The sequence below is a fragment of the Acomys russatus genome, chromosome 16 (assembly GCF_903995435.1).
Source record: "Acomys russatus chromosome 16, mAcoRus1.1, whole genome shotgun sequence".
NCBI classification, from domain to species: Eukaryota; Metazoa; Chordata; class Mammalia; order Rodentia; family Muridae; genus Acomys; species Acomys russatus.
In genome coordinates, this window is record NC_067152.1 from 28,589,608 (window position 1) to 28,613,782 (window position 24,175).

The window sequence follows — 24,175 nt, forward strand, 5'->3', positions numbered from 1 at the left end:
TCTAAATAAATAATAATTAGCCCCAGATCCTAGAATGCTGGGTTAAAAAAAAAAAAAGACAAGGTTTCTCTGTTTAGCCTTGGCTGTCCTGGACTCGCTGTGTAGACCAGTCTGGCCTAGAAGTCACAGCAATCTGCCTGCCTCTGCCTCCCAAGTGCTGGGGCTTTGAACTTTTCCAAACCTACCTTATTTGGGGTTCTTTAATGCTTACACCTCCCTTCCTACCCACCTACCCTAGATAGGAGAGAAAAGAGGTTAGACAAAAGACAAAAGAAATAGACCTTTTTAAGGCTCGGTTCCTTGGAGAGATTCCACGGGTGTAGTTGGCAGGATTCCAATAGACCAGTTAAACAGCAAACCAGCAATTCAGCGAAGGTGACTGCAACTGCAGCGGCAGCCGGAGCCGGAACCAGAGCTTCCAAGCCCCAAGGCTTCTCTCTAGGAGTGTCTTGAAGTGGAGTGATGAACAGCCAAGACCAAAAGGTCCTGCCTCTTGTTTGTGTGTGTGTGTGTGTGTGTGTGTGTGTGTGTGTGTGTGTGTGTGTGTGCTCTCAGAGTCTGTACTAGAATGTCTATCAGTTGGCAAAGACCACGCCCCACAAGAGGCAGTTCCTCTTCCAGTGGACAACAAACATTGCCTTTTCTCTCACAGATCTGTTTTCAGCGGGAAAACACTGCACACCGTTACACAAGTCTGTTTCACATCCCACACTTGGGATCAAAACAAAAAAACATGCTTGCATCCACTACAGCTCTGGGATGTAGCTCAGTCACAGAGTGCAAATCCGTTCCCAAGGTCTAGGTTCAAGTTTCAGCACCACTAGAAACCAGAAAAAAATAAATAAAAAGGAGAGAGGGAAAGTCAGGAACAAGGGAGAGTAATAACGACAAAGACTCCCTCCCAAGGCTGTCCATCTGATGTTACAGTGCGTACTAACCTTATGGTAGGAAGTGTGCAGATGCATTTATTTATTTATTTATTTATTTAAATTTGTTTTGTTTTGTTTTGAGACAAGGTTTCTCTGTGTAACCTTGGCTGTCCAGGACTTGCTTTGTTGGCCAGGCTGGCCTCGAACTCACAGCGCTCCGCCTGCCTCTGCCTCCGGAGTGCTGGGATTAAAGGCGTGCACCACCACGCCCGGCCCAGATGCACTTTTGTTTTTTTTGTTTTTTTTTTGAGACAGGGTTTCTCTGTGTAGCCTTGGCCATCCTGGACTTACTTTGTAGACCAGGCTGGCCTCGAGCTCCAGATGCACTTTTTAAACCTCTCACCACTAGTTGTCATCCTTCACCCGCCTACCTCACAATTTAAAAATATGAGAAACAGGTTGACCTTTCTCTAGTTTAAAGGGAGGCGGAAGGCTGGCTTTGGGATCTCTGAGTGAGCGTGAATAGAGTCCAAAAGGCAAAAACATGTGTTGGGGGCATTGGTACAATCATTATAACAGGAATAAAAATTCTCCTCCATGTTTCTGCCTCTTTCAGAGGAGTAGCGTATCCTTCTATTCTGGCCCTCTTAACAGGTCATATGTAACACCACTTCTCACAGGGACACAGAGGGAGTGCTGGGGTTGAACCAAGGGCCTTGAATCACTAAACTATATCCTCATGCCTGACTCTACTTTTTACATGCTGTAATTAGTATCCCCTTTTCCTTGAGTGCATGCCTGAAACTTTATGTAGAATGTTTTTTTTTTCTATACATACATTCAGATGTTTAGGTATGTTTATGTTAGGCCCAGTAAGAATTTAATACCTCCTAAGTAAAATAGAGTGTTTTTTAAAATTTTTCGGAGACAGGGTTTCTCTGTGTAACTCTTGGCGTCCTGGAACTGACTCTGTAGACCAGGCTGACCTCGAACTCACAGAGATCCACTTCCTCTGCTTTCTGAGTACAGGGATTAAAGGCGTGTGTCATCTCCTGGCTAAAATAGAATGCTCTTTTTTTTTTTTTTTTTTTTTTTTTGGTTTTTCGAGACAGGGTTTCTCTGTGTAGCCTTGGCCATCCTGGGCTCACTTTGTAGATCAGGCTGGCCTCGAACTCACAGCGATCCGCCTGCCTCTGCCTCCCGAGTGCTAGGATCAAAGGCGTGCGCCACCACGCCCGGCTCTAAAATAGAATGCTCTTAACAGTATGTCATAATAAAGTTTCATGAGTGTGGTCTCTGTTTCAAGGATCTTTTGGGACTTTCCCCTTCCACTGAAAGGGTACTCCTCTATGACGTTTCTGGATTACCATATCACTCTTTGGGTCGTCATTACGTAAACTACAAGTACTTGAACATAACTACTATGATACCACAGGAGTGGACTTCATTATTAAGACCTCTAAATGAGCCGGGTGTGGTGGTGCACACCCTTAATCCCAGCACCTGGGAAGCGGAGACAGGCAGATCTCTGTGAGTTAAAGATAGTGACTCCAGGACAACCAGGGTTACACAGAGAAACCCTGCCTCAAAAAAAAAAAAAAAAAAAAAAAAAAAAAAAAGCACAAAACAACAAGACAAAAGGGAGCTGGAGAGTTGGTTTAGTGGTTAAGAGCAGTGGCTGCTCTTCCGGAGGTCCTGAGTTCAATTCTCAGGAACCACAAGGTGGCTCACAACCATCTATAATGTGATCTGATGTCCTCTTCTGGCCTGCAGGTGAACATGCCAGATCTAGGCTTTGTGACACTACTCAGAACTATGCACAATTCAATTTTTTTTTTTAAGTTTATAAGTTTATTTTATTTGTATAAGTATTTTGCCTGCACAGATGTATGTGTGCCACACGTGGGTTTGGTGCCTGTGGACGTCAGAAGATGGTATCAGGTCCCTTGAGGAGTCTTAGGGATGGTTGTGAACCACCACGTGGGTGCTAGGAAATGAACCAACCTGTCTCCTCTGTAAGAGCAGCAAGTACTCTTAATTGCTGAGCCATCTCTCCAGCCCCCAGCGATTTAAATCTTCCAGAGGATCCAAGTTCAAATCCACCCTCTGGTGGATAGGAAGGTTTTAGAGGAAGGCGAGAACAAATTCCCAATAGTCCACACATGCACAAACTAATAGTGAAAACATAATAATTAAAAAAAAAAAACTTTCAAAAGTGTAAAGCATGGCTTGAGGGTAGAGTTCGGTGGTTGAGGACTTGTTTCTTGAGTGCCAGGCCTTGGGTTGGATTACTAGCAACTTAAGCAATTTGTAAATCCGGCTGCTGATATATACTCTGGGGACGTGGTGTCGCATGCCTTTAATCCCAGCACTCGGGAGGCAGAGGCAGGCGGATCGCTGTGAGTTCAAGGCCAGCCTGGTCTACAAAGTGAGTCCAGGACAGCCAAGGCTACACAGAGAAACTCTGTTTCGAAAAACCAAAAAAAAAAAAAAAAAAAAAAAAAGAATGAATTCGAAGCTCCTTCCTCTACTGTAAGCATACTTCCTACAGAACAGTTATGATTCTTCTGCGTCCCTCCAAATTATTTAAAACACTGTAGGCTTGTGCCCTTCCTCTTCTCATAGCAAGATTATTACTATCTCTTGGTTTATCTACCCAGAGAGGGTTTTTAATGGCAGGAGGATGGTGTAGATGATCTAGATTTGAGAGAAATGGGTAGTGATACTGGAGAAGAAAGTTCAGCTCCAGAAGGTACCCTGACCCTGGAGATTAGACATCGTCCTCGCAGCTGCAGAACAAGGAACTGGGAGACACAGCTGGTCCCCAGGTTCATATGTTTACCCAGCCCCGGAACAGCAGCGGGTTTCTGCTCTACGCGGGCAACCCACGTGCTAGCAACAGCGGCCACGTGGGGCCCTGAGGAAACGCCTTTGCAAAGGTTTGTCCCTTCCGCTGTCCTGTAGAGAGGAAGGCCAAAATAGAACGCCCGGAGGAAACACTAGCGGCCACAGGCCCAAGTCGCGCGTGCCAGCAACTGCGGGGCCGGGGCGGGGCGGGGCGGGGGTGGGGCTTGACGTAGACCCCTGGAGGGGAGGGCGGGGCCCGCGGCTAGAAAGGTGGGCTCTAGAGGGCCAGTTAGTAGCCGCTTCGTTTTTTGTCAAGGTTCCTCCTCTTGCTCCCTACATCGCACTCCAGCCTGGAGGACCCCTGACTCACCATGGAGTCCACGCTGAGCGCGGGCATCGCGATGGCCGAAGCGCTGCAGAACCGGCTCCCCGGGCTAGAGAATATGTGGCTCTGGGTCACCTATCTGGGCGATCCCAAGAACCTTTTTATGTTCTACTTCCCCGCGGCCTACTACGCCTCTCGCCGGCTGGGCATCTCCGTGCTTTGGATCACCTTCATTGCTGAGTGGCTCAACCTCGTCTTCAAGTGGTGAGACAGAGAAGCCTTCGGGCATCCTGGTCCCCTACCCCTTTGGGGCCCTGGTCTCCCTCAAGTAGGTACCTTAAAGGCAATGCCACCCTTATCCCCTTAGGCCCTGGTTTTCACCTTGAGTTTCTTTTATGTCTTGACCACAGACCTCACAGTTCACCCATCCCAAAGAAATGACTTAAGGGGCGTGTTCAACTGCAAATAGAGTCTCCCGCCTCAGACCCACTGATTTCGAAACTCCGAATTCCGTTGTCGTTGGAAATCTACATCTTAGAAATTATTGCTAGAAATACGGGTAGCCGAAAGCCGCCTTTCCTAGCTGACCGTTGCATTCATCTGTTCGTTTGTTTGACATTATGCCAGGCACCAGTTGCTTTGTAAATTAAGATATGGTCCCTGCTTCGGGCCCAAAAGCATAGGCAATGCTTGAAGACTTAGTGGAAATACAGAATCTCTGGCTCCAGGCCAGTTCTGCATTTTATTTTAATTTTCAGTTCTGCATTTTAACAAGGCCCCCTGGTTATAGTGTGCCCAGTGAAGTTTAAAAGGCACCAGACAGTAGTGACCAAAGGGAAGCCTTGCCCTCCCTCCTTTCCCCAAGCAGTTACTAATATAGCTTTCTCATTCTAAGAAGCCAGGAAGGGTCCCATATTAACTAGGTGTCCTGCAGCCCTTGGGATTTATCTGTGCCCCCTTGTTTGTTTGTTTTTCTATCTTTGGAGTCTGGGTGGGAGTTGCTGGACATGGCAGTTCCACCTCAGCTGCTGTTGACCCGGGCGGCTTTGAAGTAGCTAGAGTGACACTCTGAGAAGCAGACTAGCCGTCCCCCCCTCTTTCCCACCCTGCTCCACGAGGCCTTCCTCATCCTAAAGCCCACAAGGGCTTGTAAAGCTAAAAGCAGCTGTCAATCATTTCCTCCTGGCTTCTGGCCCCTATCTTAGGCTTTGTGCTGTCTCCTCCCTTGAAGTCTGGATAAACTCAGACCTTAGTATCCAAGTAACAAAGCTTCTAATTGTTCTCCTCCTCCTCCTCCTCCTCCTTCTTGTCCTCCTCCTCCTCCTTCATGGATTGCCTCATCACCTAACCCAGAGAGGTGGTCCTCCTGCCTCAGCCTTCCCAGTGCTGGAATGACAGACATACACTAGCATGCCTGACCCCATAGTCCTCTTATACCTTTGTGGTCCACACTTGATGTGTGTGAGGCTGAGCTTTTGGTGGGGAAAGGCAAGTCCTTTCTGAAATCTCCTTCCCCATCGTTCTGCTTCCTGTCTCTCACTTTTTCCTCTTTCTGGCCACAGCAGCCTGTGTGCAGGGGTTCTCCAGAGATTAGACAAGCACTCGCTAGGCCAGAGGAGTTGTTTGTTGTTGCTATTTGTTTTGTTTTGTCTTCCTTATTCTTTTTGTTTGTTTTTTTGTTTTGTTTTGTTTTGAGACAGGGTTTCTCTGTGTAGCCTTGGCTGTCCTGGTCTCGCTTTGTAGACCAGGCTGGCCTCGAACTCACAGCGATCTGCCTGCCTCTGCCTCCCGAGTGCTAGGATTAAAGGCATGCGCCACCATGCCCGGCATCTTCCTTATTCTTTTTCTCAGGCTCTTCTGTATATTCCCTCCTCCCAGTTTCACACCTGAGACTCACCCTGTGTAACCCAGGAGTGGGTAATTGAGGCAGCAGCCAGGGATCTGAGGGGTAAACAGGCTATAGAAAAAGGCCAAGAAGCCAAATCCTGAGAAGAGCCGGCCATTCAGTGGAGGGTCGGAGAGGGCGAGACTGGGACACGTGTCTCAGGGCACATGTACACCCCCGCACACACCTACACCCATTCTTTCTCTCCAACCTCTGGCCTCCATATCACTTTAAAATCTGCTGGGCGGTGGTGGCGCATGTCTTTAATCCCAGCACTTGGGAGGCAGAGGCAGGCAGATCGCTGTGAGTTCAAGGCCAGCCTGGTCTACAAAGCGAGTCCAGGATAGTCATGGCTACACAGAGAAACCCTGTCTCGAAAAACAAACCAACCAAACAAGTAAAAAGAAAATGTTGAGCCAGGGTGCAGTGGTGCACACCTGTAGTTCCAACACTGGCGGGGAGGCAGAGTCAGGCAGATGTCTGAGTTCAAGGCCAGCCTAGTCTACAAAGCAAATCCAGGACCAGGAAAAAAAAGAAAAAAGAAAATGTGTGCTTTTCTGTGTTCCAAAGGGGTGGGGGGAATGATGGTAAGAATCAGAGTAGGCTTCTGAGGGCACCCAGCAGATCCTCCAGATTCTCTCTGTCCCCTCTGTCCCTCTAGCAACATGTATGTTACATAGTCTTGTATTTTGTCTTTTCCAGGTTTCTGTTTGGAGACAGGCCCTTTTGGTGGGTGCATGAGTCTGGGTACTCTACTCAGACTCCAGTCCAGGTTCACCAGTTCCCTTCTTCTTGTGAGACTGGTCCAGGTGGGGAAAGTTTCGCCTTCCTCCCATTCCTGGTGTAGTTAAGATTCGGGTAAACGTTTCCATATCCTTCAGCAAGGGTGGTCCAGACAGGCCCAGCCCCTCTCAGTTACTGGTCCCGAAAACAGAGAAGACCAAGTTGAGTGCCATGCCTCGTGGCAGCTGTTCCACTCAGAGAGTGAAGCCAGGGACATGGCATGGCAGAAGCTGGAGAGCAATGACCTTGAGAGAAAGGTGTCAGGCAAGGGGGAGTGACAGGCTGGCTGGGACTGGGGAAAGCTGCCTTTACAGCCAGCCAGGGGAGGCAGATGTGTTGAGGTACCATGGACACCTGGGTTTCACTTGTATTTTTTTTTTTCACCATCAACTTCTGGATCTCCCGGCAGGCAGCCCTTCTGGTCACTGCATGATCACAGGAGCAGCTCTTTGGCCCATAATGACGGCCATTTCTTCTCAGGTGGCCTCTCGGTCCCGCAGGTATGACCTTGCTATTGTCCACCTGTAGGAACATTCTGGACCTCAGAGTCTCCACAGCTGGAGTTGTGGTGACCTGGCGGCGGGGGGAGGGGGTGTGTTTCAAACTCTGAAGTGTCTGGATGCTGTAGAAAGTCTAGCCATGTCGGACATCCCTTGATCCATTTGCCTCTCTTCTTTCTAGCCCCTGGGTTAGGGTGATTCCTAGCCTGGCTTATTGCACCTTCCTATTGGCAGTCGGCCTATCTCGGGTCTTCCTCTTAGCACATTTCCCTCACCAGGTGTTGGCCGGCCTTATAAGTGGTGAGCAATTGGGGCAACAGGGGGGGCCAAGAGGGTGTTTTTGGCAATGGGAGGACGAGTCTAGGAACTTCCCAGCATTCCTAGTTTCAGTAGAGCCAACCTCAAGGTCCCCCCACCTTTGTCTTAGTTTGCTTTCCTGCTGACATAAATTGTAGGTGAGGGAGTAGGTCATTTCCTCCAACATCTTGAGACTGTTTTTTGCCCCATTCCTTTAGGTGCTGTCCTTGGCTGGCTGATGGCCCCCCGGGTGCCCATGGAGCGGGAACTTAGCTTCTATGGGCTGACTGCTCTGGCTCTCATGCTGGGTGCCAGCCTCATGTACTGGACTCTCTTTACACTGGGCCTAGATCTCTCCTGGTAAGTCCTGCTTTGTATTCTGGGCAGTCGGGCCCGATCCTGGCTCACTTGTATCTAGAGACCGGATCTCTGGTTCACTGTGGCTATACAAGAGCACACAACTGAGCCGGGCGTGGTGGCGCACGCCTTTAATCCCAGCAACGGGAGGCAGAGGCAGGCGGATCGCTGTGAGTTCGAGGCCAGCCTGGCCTACAAAGTGAGTCCAGGATGGCCAAGGCTACACAGAGAAACCCTGTCTCGAAAAACAAACAAACAAAAAAGAACACACAACTGTTACTAGACAGAGATGTGGGGTCACAATACATGAGAGCAGACCCCCAGGGGAAGGTGGCTAAGAGCCAGTGGCTCTCTGGGTTCCAGGCTCTCCTGGCAAAGACTCTCCTTCCCCACAGGTCTATCAACCTGGCTTCCAAGTGGTGTGAGCGGCCCGAGTGGGTACACATGGACAGTCGGCCCTTTGCCTCACTGAGCCGTGACTCAGGAGCTGCTCTAGGTCTGGGCATTGCCCTCCACTCTCCCTGTTATGCCCAGATCCGGCGGGCACACCTAGGCAATGGCCAGAAAATAGCTTGCTTTGTGCTGGCCACGGGGCTGCTGGTCTTCCTGGAATGGCTGGGCCACCCGCCTCAAATCAGCCTCTTCTACATCTTCAATTTCCTCAAGTACACCCTCTGGCCGTGCCTGGTCTTGGCCCTGGTACCCTGGGTGGTGTACACATTCAGTGCCCAGGAAGCGCCGCCTGTTCGCTCCTCTTGACGTGTCTTGCTTCCCTCGCCATTCTATTGCCCCAAACACAACACTCCTTGAACACAACGACCTAAGAGGCGGCCCTTTTCCTGGGCTCCCAAAGCAGGCCCGTCCACCTCGGACTTCATTTCTGTCTCGTGTCCTGCAGTCTTAGCCACCTTTAAAGAAGGACCTCTATTTTGCAAGGAGGCTAAGCCTCCTTGCCTTCCCCTAGGTCCCCACCAAGCAAAAGCATCAGCAGGCCTGCTGGGGATGGGGAGTTGGGTTCCAGACACCGACAAGCAGCTCAGGAAAGCCCCAATAAAGCCCTTGAAACTTCTGAGTTCCTTTCTTCCTGTGCTCACATCTCCACCGACCTAGCCTCCGTATGTACCAGTGGAGCCCACCCCCACTCCTGCCTCTGCAAAGACAAAAGTAAAAGGGGGCTGGAAACTCAGCTGAGGCCAACTGGCTCCTCCCTGCCAAAGCCATAGCAGAGGTCTCTGCAGATATGGTGGCAACGGTTCAGTGGAACCCAGCTTTCCCCAGTGGGACAGAGATCTCCCACCTTGGCCTCTAGCCTCTCAGATTGAATTCTAGTCCAAGGCTGCAGAAAAGGCATCAGTTTGCCTAGGAAAGAAATGAGAACTTTTACTCCATCTGGGAGCCCAGTAAACAGACATTACTCCCAGAAGGCACCGCCACAAACAAGTTTATTTATACAAGGACACAGAGTGTGACAACATACAAAATACTTAACTAACATCCACACCCAGAGAGACAGAGCAGGGTGGGTTTACATGAGAACAAGACCAACCCACAGGGAGAGCAGCCTTGGGCTCAGTGCAAGGAGGGTCTAGGCAGCACACAAACACAGCAGACTAACTGTGTGTGTTGCGGGGGGCAGGAGGGGGGCACTCCCCAGCTCCTTGAACCCTGTTCAGGCCCCCATCAGCATAACATGTAAACAGACAGCTGAGCCCTGGGATGGAAGGAGAGACAGAGTATGTTGTCTAGGGAGGAGAGTTGCCCCCCAGGAGCCTTTTCCCATCTTTGGTTTCCTGCAGACTAGGCCACTCACTGGAAGCCTGTGGGCACCAGTATCTGGACACAGGGCCACCGGAAAAGACACCGGACAGCTCCTAACAACCTCCTGCTGAGAGCTGACACTCCCTCCCCCTCAGTGTGTGTGTGTGTGTGTGTGTGTGTAGGGAGTCCAGGCTTCAAAGCAAAAAGGCTCCAGAAGGGAGTCTTGCTCCCTCTACTTGCTGTAGGCCGATGGCTGGAGAAAACCTGCTCCACAGTATCAAAGGGGCTCGCATGACTCTGAAGCTCCCCACAGTCCACCTGCTCCCCGCCCCATGCTGGTCCAGCACAAGGCAGGGAGGTCCACAGAATACAGTGGAGAACTTGCCTGCCTATGCAGGTCCTCCCGGCCCCTCCTAACCCAGCTGCATGTCACCCTGTACCCTCTGGGCTCGCTGGGTGTGTGAGGCATGAAACATGGCCACAAAGCTAAGGCCCACACCCATGGGCCATAGTGCTCACGGTCTTGGCCTCCTTTGTCTCACCCAGTACTAAAGGTGGAGAGGAGAGGGGTCTGCAGAATGAGGAGGTGGCAGAGAGGAAGGGCGCAAGGGGGAAGTACAGGCAGTAAGCCGACCTTTCCCCTGATCTGCATCTTAAATAGTAGTGGATCCTCCTGAGACAGAGACGGGGCGGGAGGTGAAATTAAGGCATTCTAAGGCATACCCGGAAAGCTAGCCGGAGCCAAGGCACCAACTTACTGTTCCATCTCAGGTAGCCCCAGAGTTGCAGGGACCACCTGGAGTACTGTGGGTGTGGGACACACCACGGGCAAAACGGACACTGCACCCCAGCCCCCTATAGAAGGAATGGCTTCCTAGAGCTGAGCCACGGCCCATGTGGTGGGGAGGCTGAAGCAACTTGGAAAAGCAAGGCTGAGAGACCCACACAGCACACGTCGTTGAATGTGTGACTTTTTGTTTTTAATAGAAAAAATAAACAAAATCACAATGATGAAGCCCAGAGGGATGGGGGCCAGGGTGTCACAGGGCAGGCTCCTGTTCCATGGGCTCCTCTGCTGGCCTGTGGGGACAAGCACAGGGAGGGCACTGAGTAGAGAGCACAACCTTAGGCCAAGGCCAGGGGTTGGGGGGTTGGGAGTGGCGGGTGGTTGGGTTGGGAGGTGAGATGCTTACCTGGAGCTGTGCTCTTGAGAGGCAACAGCCTGGGCCTGCTCGGCCCCCATGGAAAGAAGGGCCATGGCGCTCACAGTCTCGGCCTCCTCTGTCTCACCTGCCTGAGCCTCCCGCAGCGAGCAGCCCAGACCAGTGGCGAACCTCTGTACACAGCTCCAGTGTTTGCCTGTGCATAGAGGGACAGCCAGGTTTAGGGAGAGCAGACTGACCGGGATGTACCTACTAGCCCGCCTCCCCTGAGCCCTGCCTCCCGGAGCGGGTTGACATCTGAGCCCCCTCTGCCTGTCCCCCACGCACTCTGGATCTCGATGACTTTTTCTAGTGTGGCAACTGCATTGACGCTGGGCTTTTGCTGCAAGACTGCTTCATCCAAAGGCTGCAGCTGGCAGAGGAAAGAAGAGCATGCTTAGAATGTGGGACAAGGAGCCGTGCTTAGCTCTCCAGCGACCTCCATTTGGCCCGAATTTTCTTCCATGTGCCAAGCTCAGAAAGCAGGAAGCCACCCATCCAAATAGAATCATAGAATCCTGCTATTCTTTTACCCATCTCTCTCTCTTTTTTTTTTTAAAGGTTTATTTATTTATTATGTATACAATGTTCTCCCGCATGTACGCCTCCCCGGCTGAAGAGGGCACCAGATCTCATTATAGATGGCTGTCAACCACCATGTGGTTGCTGGGAATTGAACTCAGGACCTCTGGAAGAGCAGGCAGAGCTCTAAACCTCTGAGCCATCTCTCCAGCCCTCAGCCCGACATTTCTGTGGACTGGCAAGCACAGTATTTTGGGAGGAACCCCGGGTCAGAAAACCTTCCATGGCCAATTACTCTCAGACCTAGGCAAACCTCCAGGAACCCTTGGGACCACTTGACCCAGAGAAGTGGATGTCCCTGCTGACCCATCAGTCCCCACCTGTTAGCCCATCTCTCTGCCCCCCACTCACCTCCACGCTGAGCAGAGCAGAGACACAGGCCTCAGAGGCATCACAGATGGCGGTCAAGTCGTGGCCTCCCTCCAGGGCCAGCACCACCCGGCCCCCTGCCAGTGTCATGAGCTGCCTGGTCAAGTGGCCAAAACCTTTGCACAGGAGTAAAGAGGAAAAGATGAATGGTAAATTGTGTCAACGAGACAGAAAGAAGAACAGACAAAGAACACAAAAAAAATATGACGGCCGACTTAAGCCCAATAGGTCTACAATGAAGGGAAATGCCAGTGAGCTTAATGGAGAACAGCCTAAGGTATAATGCTTCTCTGAGTCCTCTAAGGGCATCTTGGGAAGGTCAAGGCCAGTGAGCTCCAGTGGGAGATACTTCGTTCGCTACTCCACTTCTACTCGCTGGCCCCCATGGCAGGGCTGGCAGAAGAGTGGGGCAGAGCTAGTAAGATGACTCCAAGTTTTAGACTTGCCCCCTGCAATGTCAACTTAAACATTGACAACTCCCTGCCCCATGTACCTCAGTGTTCCACACCCTCCCAGACCCCTAGTAGGCTCACATCTGGCGGTGACAGAATAGCCACCCAGTGGAGACAGATGTCCTTCAACAGCGTCAAACCCAGCGGAGACTAGGACGACGTCAGGTGAGAACTCGTGGGCAATGGGCATCACCACTGTCCTGTAAAGGGATGGCCCAAGCTGATGCCAGCGGAGGCCAGGCTGAGCCTTGCCACGCTCTGTTCTCCATTGAGGCTACCCCCTTCCACCACCCCAACTGAGTGCCTGCTGCCCCTGCCAGCTCAGGGTCCCACCCCTCCCTTGGCCCCTCTCAGTCCCCACCTGAAGGCTGTTAGGTACTCCACATCTCCAATGGGGGGATCCACACCTCCTGTCCATGCCACATTTACGTTGTACCCCACACCTGGCCCTCCACCAACCTGGCATAAGGTAGGAGAGGTTACTATCACCGCCTGGGGAAACCCAAACACTGCCCTACCCCCTTGCCTCTAAGGTATCAGTCCATTTACCTCTGCTTTGCCCCGCTGGCAGTCAACCCTGTGTGGTCCTCCCACCGGGAGCCCTCATATGCCATGGATGAACTAATATGGCTCCCTGCCAGTTCCCAGCCTGCACCCCCCCCCCCCCAGAGGGACTCGCATGGAAGCCTACGGACTGTACCTCTTCAGGAGCCCCAGAGCCCGGAAAGAAGTTCCCATTGTCATAGCGATGCAGGGACATGTAGAGCACAGAGGGGTCATTGTAGAAAGCTTGCTGGGTGCCGTTGCCATGGTGAATGTCCTGATGGGGACAAGTGGAGGGTGCTTAGCATGCCACCTGTTCCCCACCCACCCCAGTAGTGGCTGTGGGGTGAGTCCAGCCTCTACAGCCATGGGATACCTAGGGCTTATCTCCCTGCAGAGCCCATGCCACTGAAGTGCACGGGGATCTCAGGCTGGTAAGACATTTCACACCGGCAAATACATTCTGCAGAAGGATCCAACACTGACATGAATTTGCTTTACTTGGAGACAAGGTCTCACTGGACAGTCCAGGCTAGCCTTGGACTCTGAATCCTCCTGCCTCACCCCCCCCCCCCCCCCCCCCCCGCGCTGGGATTATAACTGTGCATCACATCTAAATACATCTGTTTCAAACATTCTAGCCTTGTTGATCAACCGCCTGGTGATTCCGCTGGCCTGTGCCAGCTGGCCGCTGGAAGCCTGTGCACCTTCCCCACCGTGACAGTAGATGATTGAGCAATACCGACAGCCTCAGGAGCTGAGAGGCCTGGCATCCCCAGCTAAGTAACCCAAACAGCGCCTTCACTTAGAGAAATGGATGACAACTTTGCAGAGCTAGAAGCCACCATGAGCAGTTACAGTGTCAGGTTCCTGGCACACAGCAGCCCTTACGGTAAGGGCAAGAATTAAATCAGGGGCTGGAGAGATGGCTCAGAGGTTAAGAGCACTGACTGCTCTTCCAGAGGTCCCTGAGTTCAATTCCCAGCAACCACATGGTGGCTCACAGCCATCTATAATGTGATCTGATGCCCTCTTCTGGCCTGCAGGGGTACATGCATGCAGGCCGAGTACTATACATAATAATAAATAAATATATCTTTAAAAAAAAAAAAAAAGGATTAAAACGGATTCTGGCAGGAGTGGTGGCATCCCTGTCCCGACTGCTCAAGGTAGCAAGTCATCTGGATTTTGGAGGCTGCTGGGGGAAACAATGCTAAAAAAACACACCAGGGTCTCCCAGGAAGGAGGAACCCTACTGGAATGAGAGGACCCGCCTGTTCAGGAAGCAGGAAGCAGAACTGTGTAAAGTTATCAATCTGTGAGGCCTCCCCAGAAGTGGAGTGGGCTGCCTGGAGGTGGGGGTACCTCTGAAGGCTTTTGCCGGCCCAGCCCTGCCCCTCCCCGCCCAGGCCTCCCCGCCCACTTGCCTACCCAGTCCACGATGAGGACCTTGCCCACGTTCAGCTTCTGCTGCAGGAGTTTAGCTGTGATGGCTACAGAGTTGAAGAAGCAGAATCCCCTGAGGGGTGTGGGGAGAAGAGGGCAGGGGGTTCAGCTAGAGTGACGTGAGCCTTGCTTCAAGTAAAAGATGGGAAGGGCTGATGGCAGAGGGGGCCAGGGCCCGGTCGGAGTGCTACTCACATGGCTGTGGACTCCTCGGCGTGATGTCCTGGAGGCCGGATGATTGCAAATCCATTCTGAAGTACAAGCAGAGGGACAAGGGTCAGGAAAGCCATGTGGCTAGGGACAGGGTAGACACGAGAGAGAAGCACAAGCCAGGCAGAGACGGGAACACAGAGATACACTTTTATGAATGCCAACTGCAGGCGCCCCAGGCAAACAGCTGTCTCTCCTCTGCAGATACATCCAAGAGCCTCAGGCATTAGTGCCTGCTTGGCCCCCATGACCCTCCAACTGGGGCCATCCCTGGAGTGTCTCCCCATCTTCGCACTTAAAAGTTGCAAAGGACGATAACAATTTAGTTGTAATCTGAATAAATTAATAAAATAAAAACAAAATAAATAAGTTGCAAAGGACAATGCCTCCTTGAAGGGGAAGTCAATGCTGTCCCCAAACGTCTGCCCCTGAAGACACAGGACCCAGCCAAGGAGCACAGAGTCCACAAGGGTATCTGTACCTTGAGCTCTCCGGCAGCTACCTTGAAGGCCAGCTCCACCAGGCAGCCCACTGCCATCCGCACAGCACTGGAGGAGTGCATCTCGTTCCACACAGTGTCACTGTCCACCTGCGGGGGCAGGAGATCGGGCTTCAGTGTGCCCTCTGCAGGGGGAGGGGAGGAATGGGAGTGGGCACCAGAGAGCAGGCCAGCAGCCACGGGGTGGGGGTAGGGGTGAGGGCAGGGAGGAAGGGGCCAAGTTGGGAGAGCCACTTGCCCACTCCCACTCACCCATATCCAACTCACCCCAATGCCCCCGCAAGGCAGCATGGCGTACATCTTCTGGCTGATGGGGCCTGAGGGGAAAGGGACAGAGATGCTCTGAAAGGTGTCCCAGTTGCCAGTTGGCTACGCAGTCCATGCCAGCTCAGAACCTCTATCTCCTATTCTGGGGGAGATGACCCCAGACCACCTACCACAATCAGGCCCACCCTTATGCCTGATCCCCTCCTGTATGTTCAATCAGCATCTATGCTAATGGCATCCACTGAGACCACTGCCTACTCTGGCGTGGTGGTCTTCAAGATAGCCCCACCACGCTCCAACAGAGGGCACATGTGGGACCAGGCCCTGCAGCTCACCAAGCAGCTTCTTGCTGTCCAGCTTCTGCCGGTTGAGGGGGCTGGTCCCATAGAGCAGAGTGTGGTACTCAGAGTGCACTGTCTGGATTTCATCCAGCGTGGCCTTACGACCCCGGATCCGCTGCCAGAGGAGGGCAAGAGGGGCCAGAGAGCGTTGATGAGGCTCAACTCTCTTGACAACTACAGCCCGACACTTACAGAGCCAACTGCCACTATGTCCTGGCCTTTGAGAACCCCTCAGCCCCACCCTACCCCCCCGACCCCCCACCGCCACTCCAGGGTAGCTTCGGACCATGAGGGAAGCAGACCACAAGAGATAGAACTGGGATGGGAGAAGTCTCAGAAGAGACTGGAGGGCTAGGGTGTGGGAGGGGCTTTGCTGGAAGGGGACCACTCAGATGGAAGCCCAGGCTGAAAGCAGGGGGCTCCCTCACCTCACACTTGCTGAGCAGTCCGGTTTCCTGCAGCCGGGACCAGATGCTCTGGATGCGGCCGGCGTGCTCTGGGTGTACATGTGTGTTCCCGCACATACACTGGTGCTTCAACATGAATGTGTCATAGACCACACCTGGGCCACAGACCCTTGTGTCAGCCAGAACTGCTGTGACCCCTAACCCACACCCTGTCGGAGCAACTATCTCTGGATATCTTGGCTATTCACCAACACCCACCCACATTACCCTCTCTCCTCTCCTGAAGTTTCTCTCTTTGGTCCCAATCTCTGTCCTCTGCATCCCCTATACTGTCCCCATGGTACACTCCTCCTTCCCTCAACATGCCACATGCGCTATTCCCCACTGCTGAGCTAGTCATCCTCAGCAAGTCTGGGCCCTGTCAGAACCCAGCATGTGGCAACCTCATGGGCAAATGCCTTCTGGATTCTACTGAGGCCTCACTGTCAACCCCTGGGGGTGGGGGTGGGGGGAAGACAGGAGGCTAGAAGGGCAAAAACTGAGACAATGGCCTCCACCCAAGGCTCCAGGACTTGCGGGAAGACAGTGCAAAAATAGATGGCCTAGGTGAGGGGTGTGAGGCACAGAGAAGACAAGGCTGCCCCCAGGGATGAGGAGCAAGGCTGCCCACCCTCCTGTTGGGAAAGAAGCCGCTGCTACTCCCATGAATAGCTGTGGTGCGCAGGCATGAGGCGAAGGCCCCTTTTCCCTCTGTGCAGTGTATACGCAGAACTATGGATGCTACATAACCAAGCCCCGGGCGCATGGACAAAGGACAGAACGGGGCTTACCTGTGGTGAAGAGGTGCTTAGTGGGCTGGTCTGTGGGGCTCTTTATGCTCCCAGGAGCAGCAGGTGAGGACTGGGTGCGGCCCAGGGCTTGATGAGGCACAGTGGCCAGGCTGAGGGGTGCCTGGTACACCTGCAGGGGCTGTAACTGCTGGGCATCTGTGAACAACTGGAAAGGAATACAAAAAGGCACATGTAAGGCTCAGTCTGGGTGGGACTGAGTACAGAGCCCAGTCGGCCTCCAGAGGGCCCCCAAGTCCCCTGCTTCTACCACCTCCTCCCACCTGCTCCCTCCAGGGACAGAAGCTCCAGCCTTGCCATCTCCAGCAAGATGGGGAAGATGGGGGATGAGATGAGTCACTCCAAATAGTAGCATTGAGGTAAGAGGCTGAGAGGGGCGGGGGTGGATGGGGGCGGGATGAGTCAGGCCCAAGGGCTTGGGGCTGTGTCCACAATGAATGGAGCGCTAGGCTCAAGTCACACTGTAGTAACAGTGGGGGCGTGTGTGTGTGTGTGTGTGTGTGTGTGTGTGTGTGTGTGTGTACACACATGCACGCAGAGACCAACGCACAACCGGCGACGCAAGCACGAATACAGATACACACAGGCCATGTGCCTGCACACATGCACAAGTCACACACTTAAAAGCAGTCAAAAAGGGAGACTGGCAGACAGGCCCAGCTCAGGGACCACACAGGCGCCCCCTCCCACTCCCTCCTGGTCTCTCCTCCCTTCCTATTCTTTAGAAAGCTGCTCAAGGCCTGGCAAATGCACCACTGGGGACCAACAAACAAGAGTGGGACCTGAGAACGGGGAAGGGCAGGAGGTGGATACCAAGTGTGTGTGGGGGTACCTTTTTGTAACCAGCACTGGACTCCTCTAAGTCAGGGCCCTCATCTGGACCACTCTCGCCCTCCTCATCCTTGACATGAATGCAGTCCTCTTCTTCCTCCTCTTCCTCCTCCTCCTCTTCTAGGTCTTCCTGGGTGCTCTCACTCTCTGTAGAGCCTTCCCGGGGCACGGTCAGGGCCCCCTCCCCTAGCAAGGCCTCCTGTTGCTCTGTCAGCTCCTCCTCTGTCTCCTCGGGGTGGGTGGTGGGCTGCCTTGGCAGCTCCCCAGTCTTGGTGAGGATCTGGGAGAAGAAAGCACATCTGGGGGTGGGTACAGCTGCGGCAACCATTAGTCCAAGCGGGTCTACTACCCTCCTCTCCACCTCCCAGCCAAGGCACCTGTCACATGCATCTACGGGCGCTGGAAGGCGCGAAGCACACAGCTCCCCAGGCTCAGCCCCAACGGGTCTTGGCAGCCTGCGTCACTCCTGGGGAGCCAGGACGTCGCCTCCGCTCTGCATGTACCTTGCTCAGCTGCATCTGCTGCTGCTTCTGTTTCTCTAGGAACTGCTGGTGCTGCTGCTGCATGACCAGCTGCTGCAGGGCCTGGGGACTCTGCGGCAGCGGGGAGGATTGCGTGCGGCTCAGAGGTCGGTGCCTCGGGAGCTTGCCCACTGTCCTCATGCTGGTGGCCACACGCTCACCCGTCACCAGTGGGGACTGGCCGTGGAGTGGCACTGTGGAGGTAGAGAAGGGGGGGGGGTTAGCACTACTGGGGGTGTGCCCTGTCCTCTAGGCTGAGCCGCATTCTCTTTCCTCCTTCTACCATCACAGTGAACTCAGAGCCACTGGAGCCAGCAAGCCTTCCTAGGGTGACCTTTCTATCCCCTTTGGCTTGCCTAACTGAGTGCGCAGGTAGTCCTGGGCTCACCGCATACAGGGGCGATGACTATTTCTCTCCAACTACAACAAGACACCCTTGACAGTTGACCTTGTAGATCCTGTCAAGCTTAGGGGCCAAGGAGCCCCTAAGAATGTTGGCCCGGTACTAGGGGCTGACTCTCTAATGCTGCCCAATGTCCCTGCTATGGACCATATGTGACTGAGCCTTCAAAACATGGTCAAATTGACATGGACTACTAGTAGGAAACATACATGGGATTCCAAAGCTCAGCATGAGACAAACACTGAAATAATAATAATAATATTCTAGATAGAGGTTAAATATACATTATCAGATTAATTCCACCCATTTCTTTAAGAAAACAAAAATTATTGCTGGGTTTGGTGGCATCCACCTTCAATTCCAGCAAAGTGCAGGTAGACCTCTGAGCTGGAGGCCAGTCTGGTCTACACAGTGAGTTTGAGGCCTACCAGGGCTACACTGGACAGAGCAAAAAAAAGAAAACAGAGAGTAAAATAGTGTGTGTGTGCTGCATATGTGTGTACATGTCCCTGTGTATAGTGTGTGTGTGCTGCATATGTGTGTACATGTCCCTGTGTATAGTGTGTGTGTGTGCTGCATATGTGTGTACATGTCCCTGTGTATAGTGTGTGTGTGCTGCATATGTGTGTACATGTCCCTGTGTATAGTGTGTGTGTGCTGCATATGTGTGTACATGTCCCTCTGTGTGAGCGCAGCATGGCATGTGGAAGTCAGGGGACAGCCTAGGGTGTCTTTACCTTCTACCTTGTACAACACAGTATTTCTTACTGTTTACTGTCATGTATACCAGTCCAGCTGGCCTGTGCGCCTCCAGGGACTCTCCTGTCCCCACCTCCCTCTCACCATGGGAGCCCTAGGCATACAAACTTGTGCTGCTTGTCTCAGTTTACATGAGCACGAGGGCTCTGAACTCAAGTCCCCACACTGGCGTGGCAATCACTTGACCCAGTGACCTTCTTCTCAAGTGTGTGCACGGTGCGTAGCTAACTGTGATGCACTGTGTCTGTAACCCTAGCACTCTGGAGGCTGAGGAAAGAGGATTGCTATGCATTTGAGGCCAACCTGGGCTACATAAGGACACAGTGAACCTCCTTCAAAATTAAATGGAAAAAAAAAAAAAAAAAAACCCAACTAAAAACCAGAGTGTGGTCTGTATTACTCCTGCTGGCTAGCTCTACTCTGAACTTGGTGACAGCGGCAGGTTCTGCCCAGTGCCTGGCACATCAAACGCTGACACCTGATGCTTTCGAGATGTGGAAGAAATCACTGATATTGCTGATTGCTATAGCAGGGCTAGAGAGAACTGCTCCCTAAGAGATATGTCTGACTTGAGCCCCCAGGAGGGCCCCAGGCACACCGTCCGTCTACTCACCAGCTATGAGCGTGCTCTGTTGCCGGGCCTGCTCCAGCAGCAACACATGCTGCAGTAGGGAAGCATGCCCATGGGGGCTCGTGTCACCCTCCAATGCCACGCCCAGCAGGCAGCCAGGGATGGACGATGTGCTCATGAACTTGCCAGTCAGTGTGCCGCCCTGCCGCAGGGACTGAAGGGCCTGCCTCTCAGCCTCCTGCTGTGTCGACAGCTTTGGGGAGGCCTGGGGAAGTTGGAGAGTGATGACAGATAAGGCACAGACTGATACTGTCCCTGTCTTGCAAACTCAGACCAGCATCCCTCCAGTACTCTCTGCCTACCCACTGAGTCAGGTCGTGACATCTCAGGTCCCTTAGGGCCTTGGGAAGATCAACATCCCAACTAAGATACATGTCCTGTACTTACGGTGAGGTGCGAGTTGGTGACAGTGACAGTGGCCTGCAGCCCTAGGGAGATGTTGGGCAGAGAAGGAGACGTGTAGAGGCTGAACTGGTTTGGGGAGTTGTCCAGAGGGAGGGCCCGGTGCTGGGGGAGCATCTGGGGGGGCAGTCAGGAGAGACAGACATGAAAGCAGGCAAAGGAGAGACAGCTGAGAAGGGCAACCTATACCAAGACCAAGGGCTCTGAATGGTTTCCCATTCCCCTGACCCCGAGCCCAAGTAGGGGTGACAGAGAAACCAGAGCCCTTCAGGGGCTTGTGGGACAAATCTCTTTTAAGGCAACAACACATCCAGTCAGTCAAATGTACACAGAGGCATCTTGGCTGAGAACTCAACTAGTTCCAAAAGAGCCAAACTCCTCCTTGCAAAAGAAAGCACTTCTGTGCCCCCTAACCCAACCCGGGCCTCAGTCAGTCCAGTACCTCAGTGGGGATGTTGGGGACTGAGCCAGTAAAGCCGTTCTCAGCGATGGTGCTGTGGGAACTGTTGGGAGAGCTGGGACCAGAGCCGGGCGCACTGTTACACACGGACGACACTACAGGAGAAGTGGCTGTCACCTGGGCCTGCTTTGAGCCACCCCCTCCTCCCAGACCTTCACCATTAGGACAGGAGAGGAGGCCTTACCCCCAGGCCCTGTGCCTGTGATTTCAACCGCTCTCTTCTTAAAGGTACTAATAACAGTGCCGTCCTTTCGTCGCAGGAGGGGACTGCTTCTCCTCTCTGCCACCTTCTGTTTTAGCCTCGACCGTACTTTTAAGTTGGGTTCAGAAGCTGAAGAGAGAGTCGCAGCTGGGTTCAGATTCGTCTACATACAAACCTGAAGCCTGGCTCAACACAGTTGGGCACAGCTCAAAAGGGTAGCACTGTGCCCTTTGCACATGCCCACCCCTACCGTAGAAGGCATATTCCTGGGAGCCAGGACTCACACACGCACCTGTTTTGCGAAGGGGGAAGTCATCACGGCTGTCATAGGGCCCAAGCATAGGCAGTTTGTAGGAGGGAGGCGTCCCGGGGGGGCCGCTTTGGGGAGGGGAACTCTGGTCCAAAGAAGCATGGTGGGCTCCCCTGGGGGTGAGGGGGAAGCAGATCTAGGTTACCCCCAACCCCTCCCCCCATCCCCCACCCCCGGCCGGCCACCTGATAAGCTGGCTGTTTGGTTTGGGAGATTTGAGGGTATTTTTGTGTTTTGGGATTTTTAAAATATTTTTTGAAATTTTGTTTGTTTTTATATTTTGGTTTTTTGAAACAGGGTTTCATATAGCCCAGGCTGCCCTCAGATGAACTCTACCTCCTGAGTTCTACAACTACAGACACACGCTACCACACCCAGAATAGAAAAGTAGATCTATGGAAAGGCTGCTTTGGCAAGGAGTGGGGGTGGGGGTGGGGCAGGGGGGTTACCTCCACCCATATGCTTCATCGAGCTAAGGGTGCACATTACAGAGGTAAAGAAAGGACCCTGGGAAGGGGAAGAAGAGAAATAGCTCCCCTCCTAAAATAGACTGCAGGACTCTAAACTGATTGCAAGGTAGGGTGCACCAAGCTGTTCCTGTAGCCCAGGCACCCCTGGAGCAAGGCCTCTCCATCCACCCTTGCCCTCCAGAGCCATTACCAGCATTTGGGGTGCTGTGGGAGGGAATGGTTGAGGCCGCCTGGCGTCGGCTCCTTCGACTTCGACAACAGAAATTCCTGGAGCCTCAGCTTTACCTCAGTGCTGGCGATGGCACCTGCGGGACAGGGCGCTGCTGAGCGGTGGGGGGGCAGGGGGAATGGGGGGGCTGTGGTGCTGTGCGGCCGGGGAACTGCCCTGCCTGCCTTACTCTCTTTGCTCTTCTCCTTGTTGCGCAGGATGAGCAGCTGCTGCTCCAGCCGCTGTTTCTCTAGCTCCTCTTGCCGCTGCTGTTCCCGCTGCCGCTGCTGCTCCAACTCTTGCTGCCTCTTAGCCGCCAGCATCTCCTGCTGCTGCTGCAGTGGGTGCGGGAGGGCAAGGGCAGTGGCGGTTAGCCGCCGGGGCCCAGGCTGGCTTGGTGCCTCTGGGGAGCACCCCCCCCAGCGCCCCTCCGCTCGCTAGCCTCTGGGGAACCCCGAGCGCCCCTCCACTTGCTCACCTTGAGGTGCTTCTGCAGCTGGACTTCATGCTGCCGCGTCAGGTGGTCGTGCTGCTTCTGAAACTCGGCGAACAGGAGCTGCTTCTGTAGCTGCTGCTGCTGCTTGAGCACCAGGAGCTCCTGCTGCAGTTGCTGCTCCCGTAGTGCAGGGTCCATGGGGCCTGCCAGAGCCCCCCGAAGCTCCACAGGGCTGGGGCTACCTCCACCTCCTCCACCCCCCATGGAGCTGGGCATGGCTCCTGGCAGCACCGGCTTCACCTCCACTGTGGGCACAAGACACACAAGGGGTCAGTGGGTCCAGCCCCAGACTGCTCTTAGGCCATGACAGCCCTGGGCCCCAGAGCCCAAGAGACTACCAGACAGGTCCACTAGACCCTGAATGACATCAATTGCTCTACCCATGGATGCTGCCTCCTACTTTCTGTAGACAAGGTTCAAGTCGTGAACTTCAATAAGAAACTATGCACACAGGGCTGCAGGTAGGGTCAGCCCGGCATGCACAAAGCCTTGGGTTCGAGGTGGGGGGGAACACAACAACATAGATACCATGCGTGTGAAGGGTAGCAGCTGGAAAGTGCCAGCACTCAACACCAGAGACTGTCGTCGCTGACAGTTAATACTAGGCAATTTCATACGCACGACGCACTGTTTTAAACTGCACAGCCATAATATGAGTTTGAGTCTATTATTGTCACCCCTTTCACAGATAGAGAAACTGAGGCTGAGAGAGCTTTGAGTAACTTGACCAGACACAGCCAGGTGACAGAAGAACCAGATATGACTCTAATGTACTTTCTTCTGTCACTGTCACCTGCCTTCTCTTCACCTGAAGAGAAACAGAGAGTGGCTCTGTGGGGACCTTCCGGACAGCTTGCCCTCTGTGGGTCTCTCAGTCTCATCCTAGGTGGGGCAGATGAGGCGTGGAGGGGGCAGGCATGGGGGGCGGTGGGGAACGGGGACAGGAGGCCTCAGGGAAGAGAAGGGTGCAGGGCTGCACCAAGGCCCCAGGGACAAGATGGGGCTGGGAGTCAGCCTGGCTTCCTCGGCTGGATTATCTGCTTTCAACAGTTTTATTGTAATTACCCTGAAAATGCCGCTATATATAGAGCGAGCCAAACAGCAGCTGTGTTGGGGGGGGGGGGGGTGAGAGAATGGGTGTGCAGGGAGGAGGTGGGAGGAGGAGACAGGAAAGGAAAGGGAATCAGACAGGAAGACCAAGAGTGATGGGGGGGGGGGCTAGAGCTGTGGCAAGGACCTCAGTCTCTAAACAGGGGAGGATCCCCTGGGAAGGGCAAAGTGGTAGAAGGGTCTACTGGGTGGTTCTGGGATCACATGGACCAAAGGCCACAGAACAGGAAAGGCTCCAACTGGCTCATGGGAAGGTTGGGTCTTGACCTCTTGATCCTTGCGTACTGTCCTCTGGTCACTGAATGTCATTCTACATCAGCGCCCAATGGTTGCCAGGGCAACCAGGCAAACACCATATCAGCAGGGAGCCCCAAGCCCAACCCACACCCCACAAAGCTAACAGGAAGGGGAAGGCAGGATATCGCGGCCTGGGAAGGAGGAAGCGAGAAAGGAGCACCAACTTATCTCCACTTCTCCGGATGAAAATTCCTACGTTCCTCACTCGAGCCTGGGGAGGCTGCACAGGGCTAGGAAGGTGTTCCCCAGCAAAGTGACCCATTCCATGCCAGGCAGAGAGAAGACAGA

The 24,175-nt window shown here is 53.4% G+C and overlaps 2 protein-coding genes across 10 annotated transcripts in view; one reads left to right on the top strand and one right to left on the bottom strand.

Moving 5' to 3' along the window:
- Positions 1-3,986: 3,986 nt before the first annotated feature.
- On the top strand, positions 3,987-8,623 carry G6pc3 (glucose-6-phosphatase catalytic subunit 3). 2 transcript variants are annotated; one of them, XM_051158747.1, is made up of 6 exons: positions 3,987-4,305; positions 6,629-6,735; positions 7,119-7,209; positions 7,391-7,509; positions 7,725-7,866; positions 8,259-8,623. In XM_051158747.1, exons 1-6 carry the CDS (start codon positions 4,088-4,090, stop codon positions 8,620-8,622), a joined length of 1,041 nt encoding a protein of 346 aa, XP_051014704.1. In that variant the 5' UTR covers positions 3,987-4,087; the 3' UTR covers position 8,623. The 2 variants fall into 2 exon arrangements, with proteins under 2 accessions (XP_051014704.1, XP_051014705.1); XM_051158748.1 differs by having other exon boundaries at positions 4,229-4,369.
- A 1,919-nt stretch (positions 8,624-10,542) lies between these two features.
- The window catches only part of Hdac5 (histone deacetylase 5), a 36,951-nt gene continuing 23,318 nt past the window's right edge, over positions 10,543-24,175 (bottom strand). For 5 of the 8 annotated variants that reach the window (XM_051158755.1, XM_051158752.1, XM_051158751.1 and 2 more), the window contains 24 exons: positions 22,463-22,725; positions 22,175-22,319; positions 21,967-22,081; positions 21,289-21,419; positions 20,979-21,125; positions 20,777-20,889; positions 20,320-20,451; positions 19,915-20,137; positions 18,122-18,333; positions 17,620-17,898; positions 16,770-16,935; positions 15,961-16,094; positions 15,527-15,647; positions 15,192-15,241; positions 14,907-15,014; positions 14,411-14,466; positions 14,201-14,288; positions 12,927-13,046; positions 12,588-12,685; positions 12,308-12,426; positions 11,757-11,890; positions 11,112-11,196; positions 10,815-10,980; positions 10,543-10,701 (listed from right to left, as the gene is read on the bottom strand). In XM_051158755.1, the coding sequence (XP_051014712.1) occupies positions 10,662-10,701; positions 10,815-10,980; positions 11,112-11,196; positions 11,757-11,890; positions 12,308-12,426; positions 12,588-12,685; positions 12,927-13,046; positions 14,201-14,288; positions 14,411-14,466; positions 14,907-15,014; positions 15,192-15,241; positions 15,527-15,647; positions 15,961-16,094; positions 16,770-16,935; positions 17,620-17,898; positions 18,122-18,333; positions 19,915-20,137; positions 20,320-20,451; positions 20,777-20,889; positions 20,979-21,125; positions 21,289-21,419; positions 21,967-22,081; positions 22,175-22,319; positions 22,463-22,725 (3,245 nt within the window). In that variant the 3' untranslated portion in view covers positions 10,543-10,661. The remainder of the gene's footprint in view (positions 10,702-10,814; positions 10,981-11,111; positions 11,197-11,756; positions 11,891-12,307; positions 12,427-12,587; positions 12,686-12,926; positions 13,047-14,200; positions 14,289-14,410; positions 14,467-14,906; positions 15,015-15,191; positions 15,242-15,526; positions 15,648-15,960; positions 16,095-16,769; positions 16,936-17,619; positions 17,899-18,121; positions 18,334-19,914; positions 20,138-20,319; positions 20,452-20,776; positions 20,890-20,978; positions 21,126-21,288; positions 21,420-21,966; positions 22,082-22,174; positions 22,320-22,462; positions 22,726-24,175) is intronic. The other 3 variants (XM_051158754.1, XM_051158753.1, XM_051158750.1) reach the window with 1 other exon arrangement.

What these genes read in the sequence shown, in the direction of transcription:
- G6pc3 (XM_051158747.1), top strand. Translation starts at nt 4,088, where the DNA reads ATGGAGTCCACGCTGAGCGCGGGCATCGCGATGGCCGAAGCGCTGCAG. An exon ending in GTTGGCCGGCCTTATAAGTG is followed by an intron (nt 7,510 to 7,724) that starts GTGAGCAATTGG and finishes CCATTCCTTTAG; the next exon opens with GTGCTGTCCTTGGCTGGCTG. An exon ending in CTGGGCCTAGATCTCTCCTG is followed by an intron (nt 7,867 to 8,258) that starts GTAAGTCCTGCT and finishes CCTTCCCCACAG; the next exon opens with GTCTATCAACCTGGCTTCCA.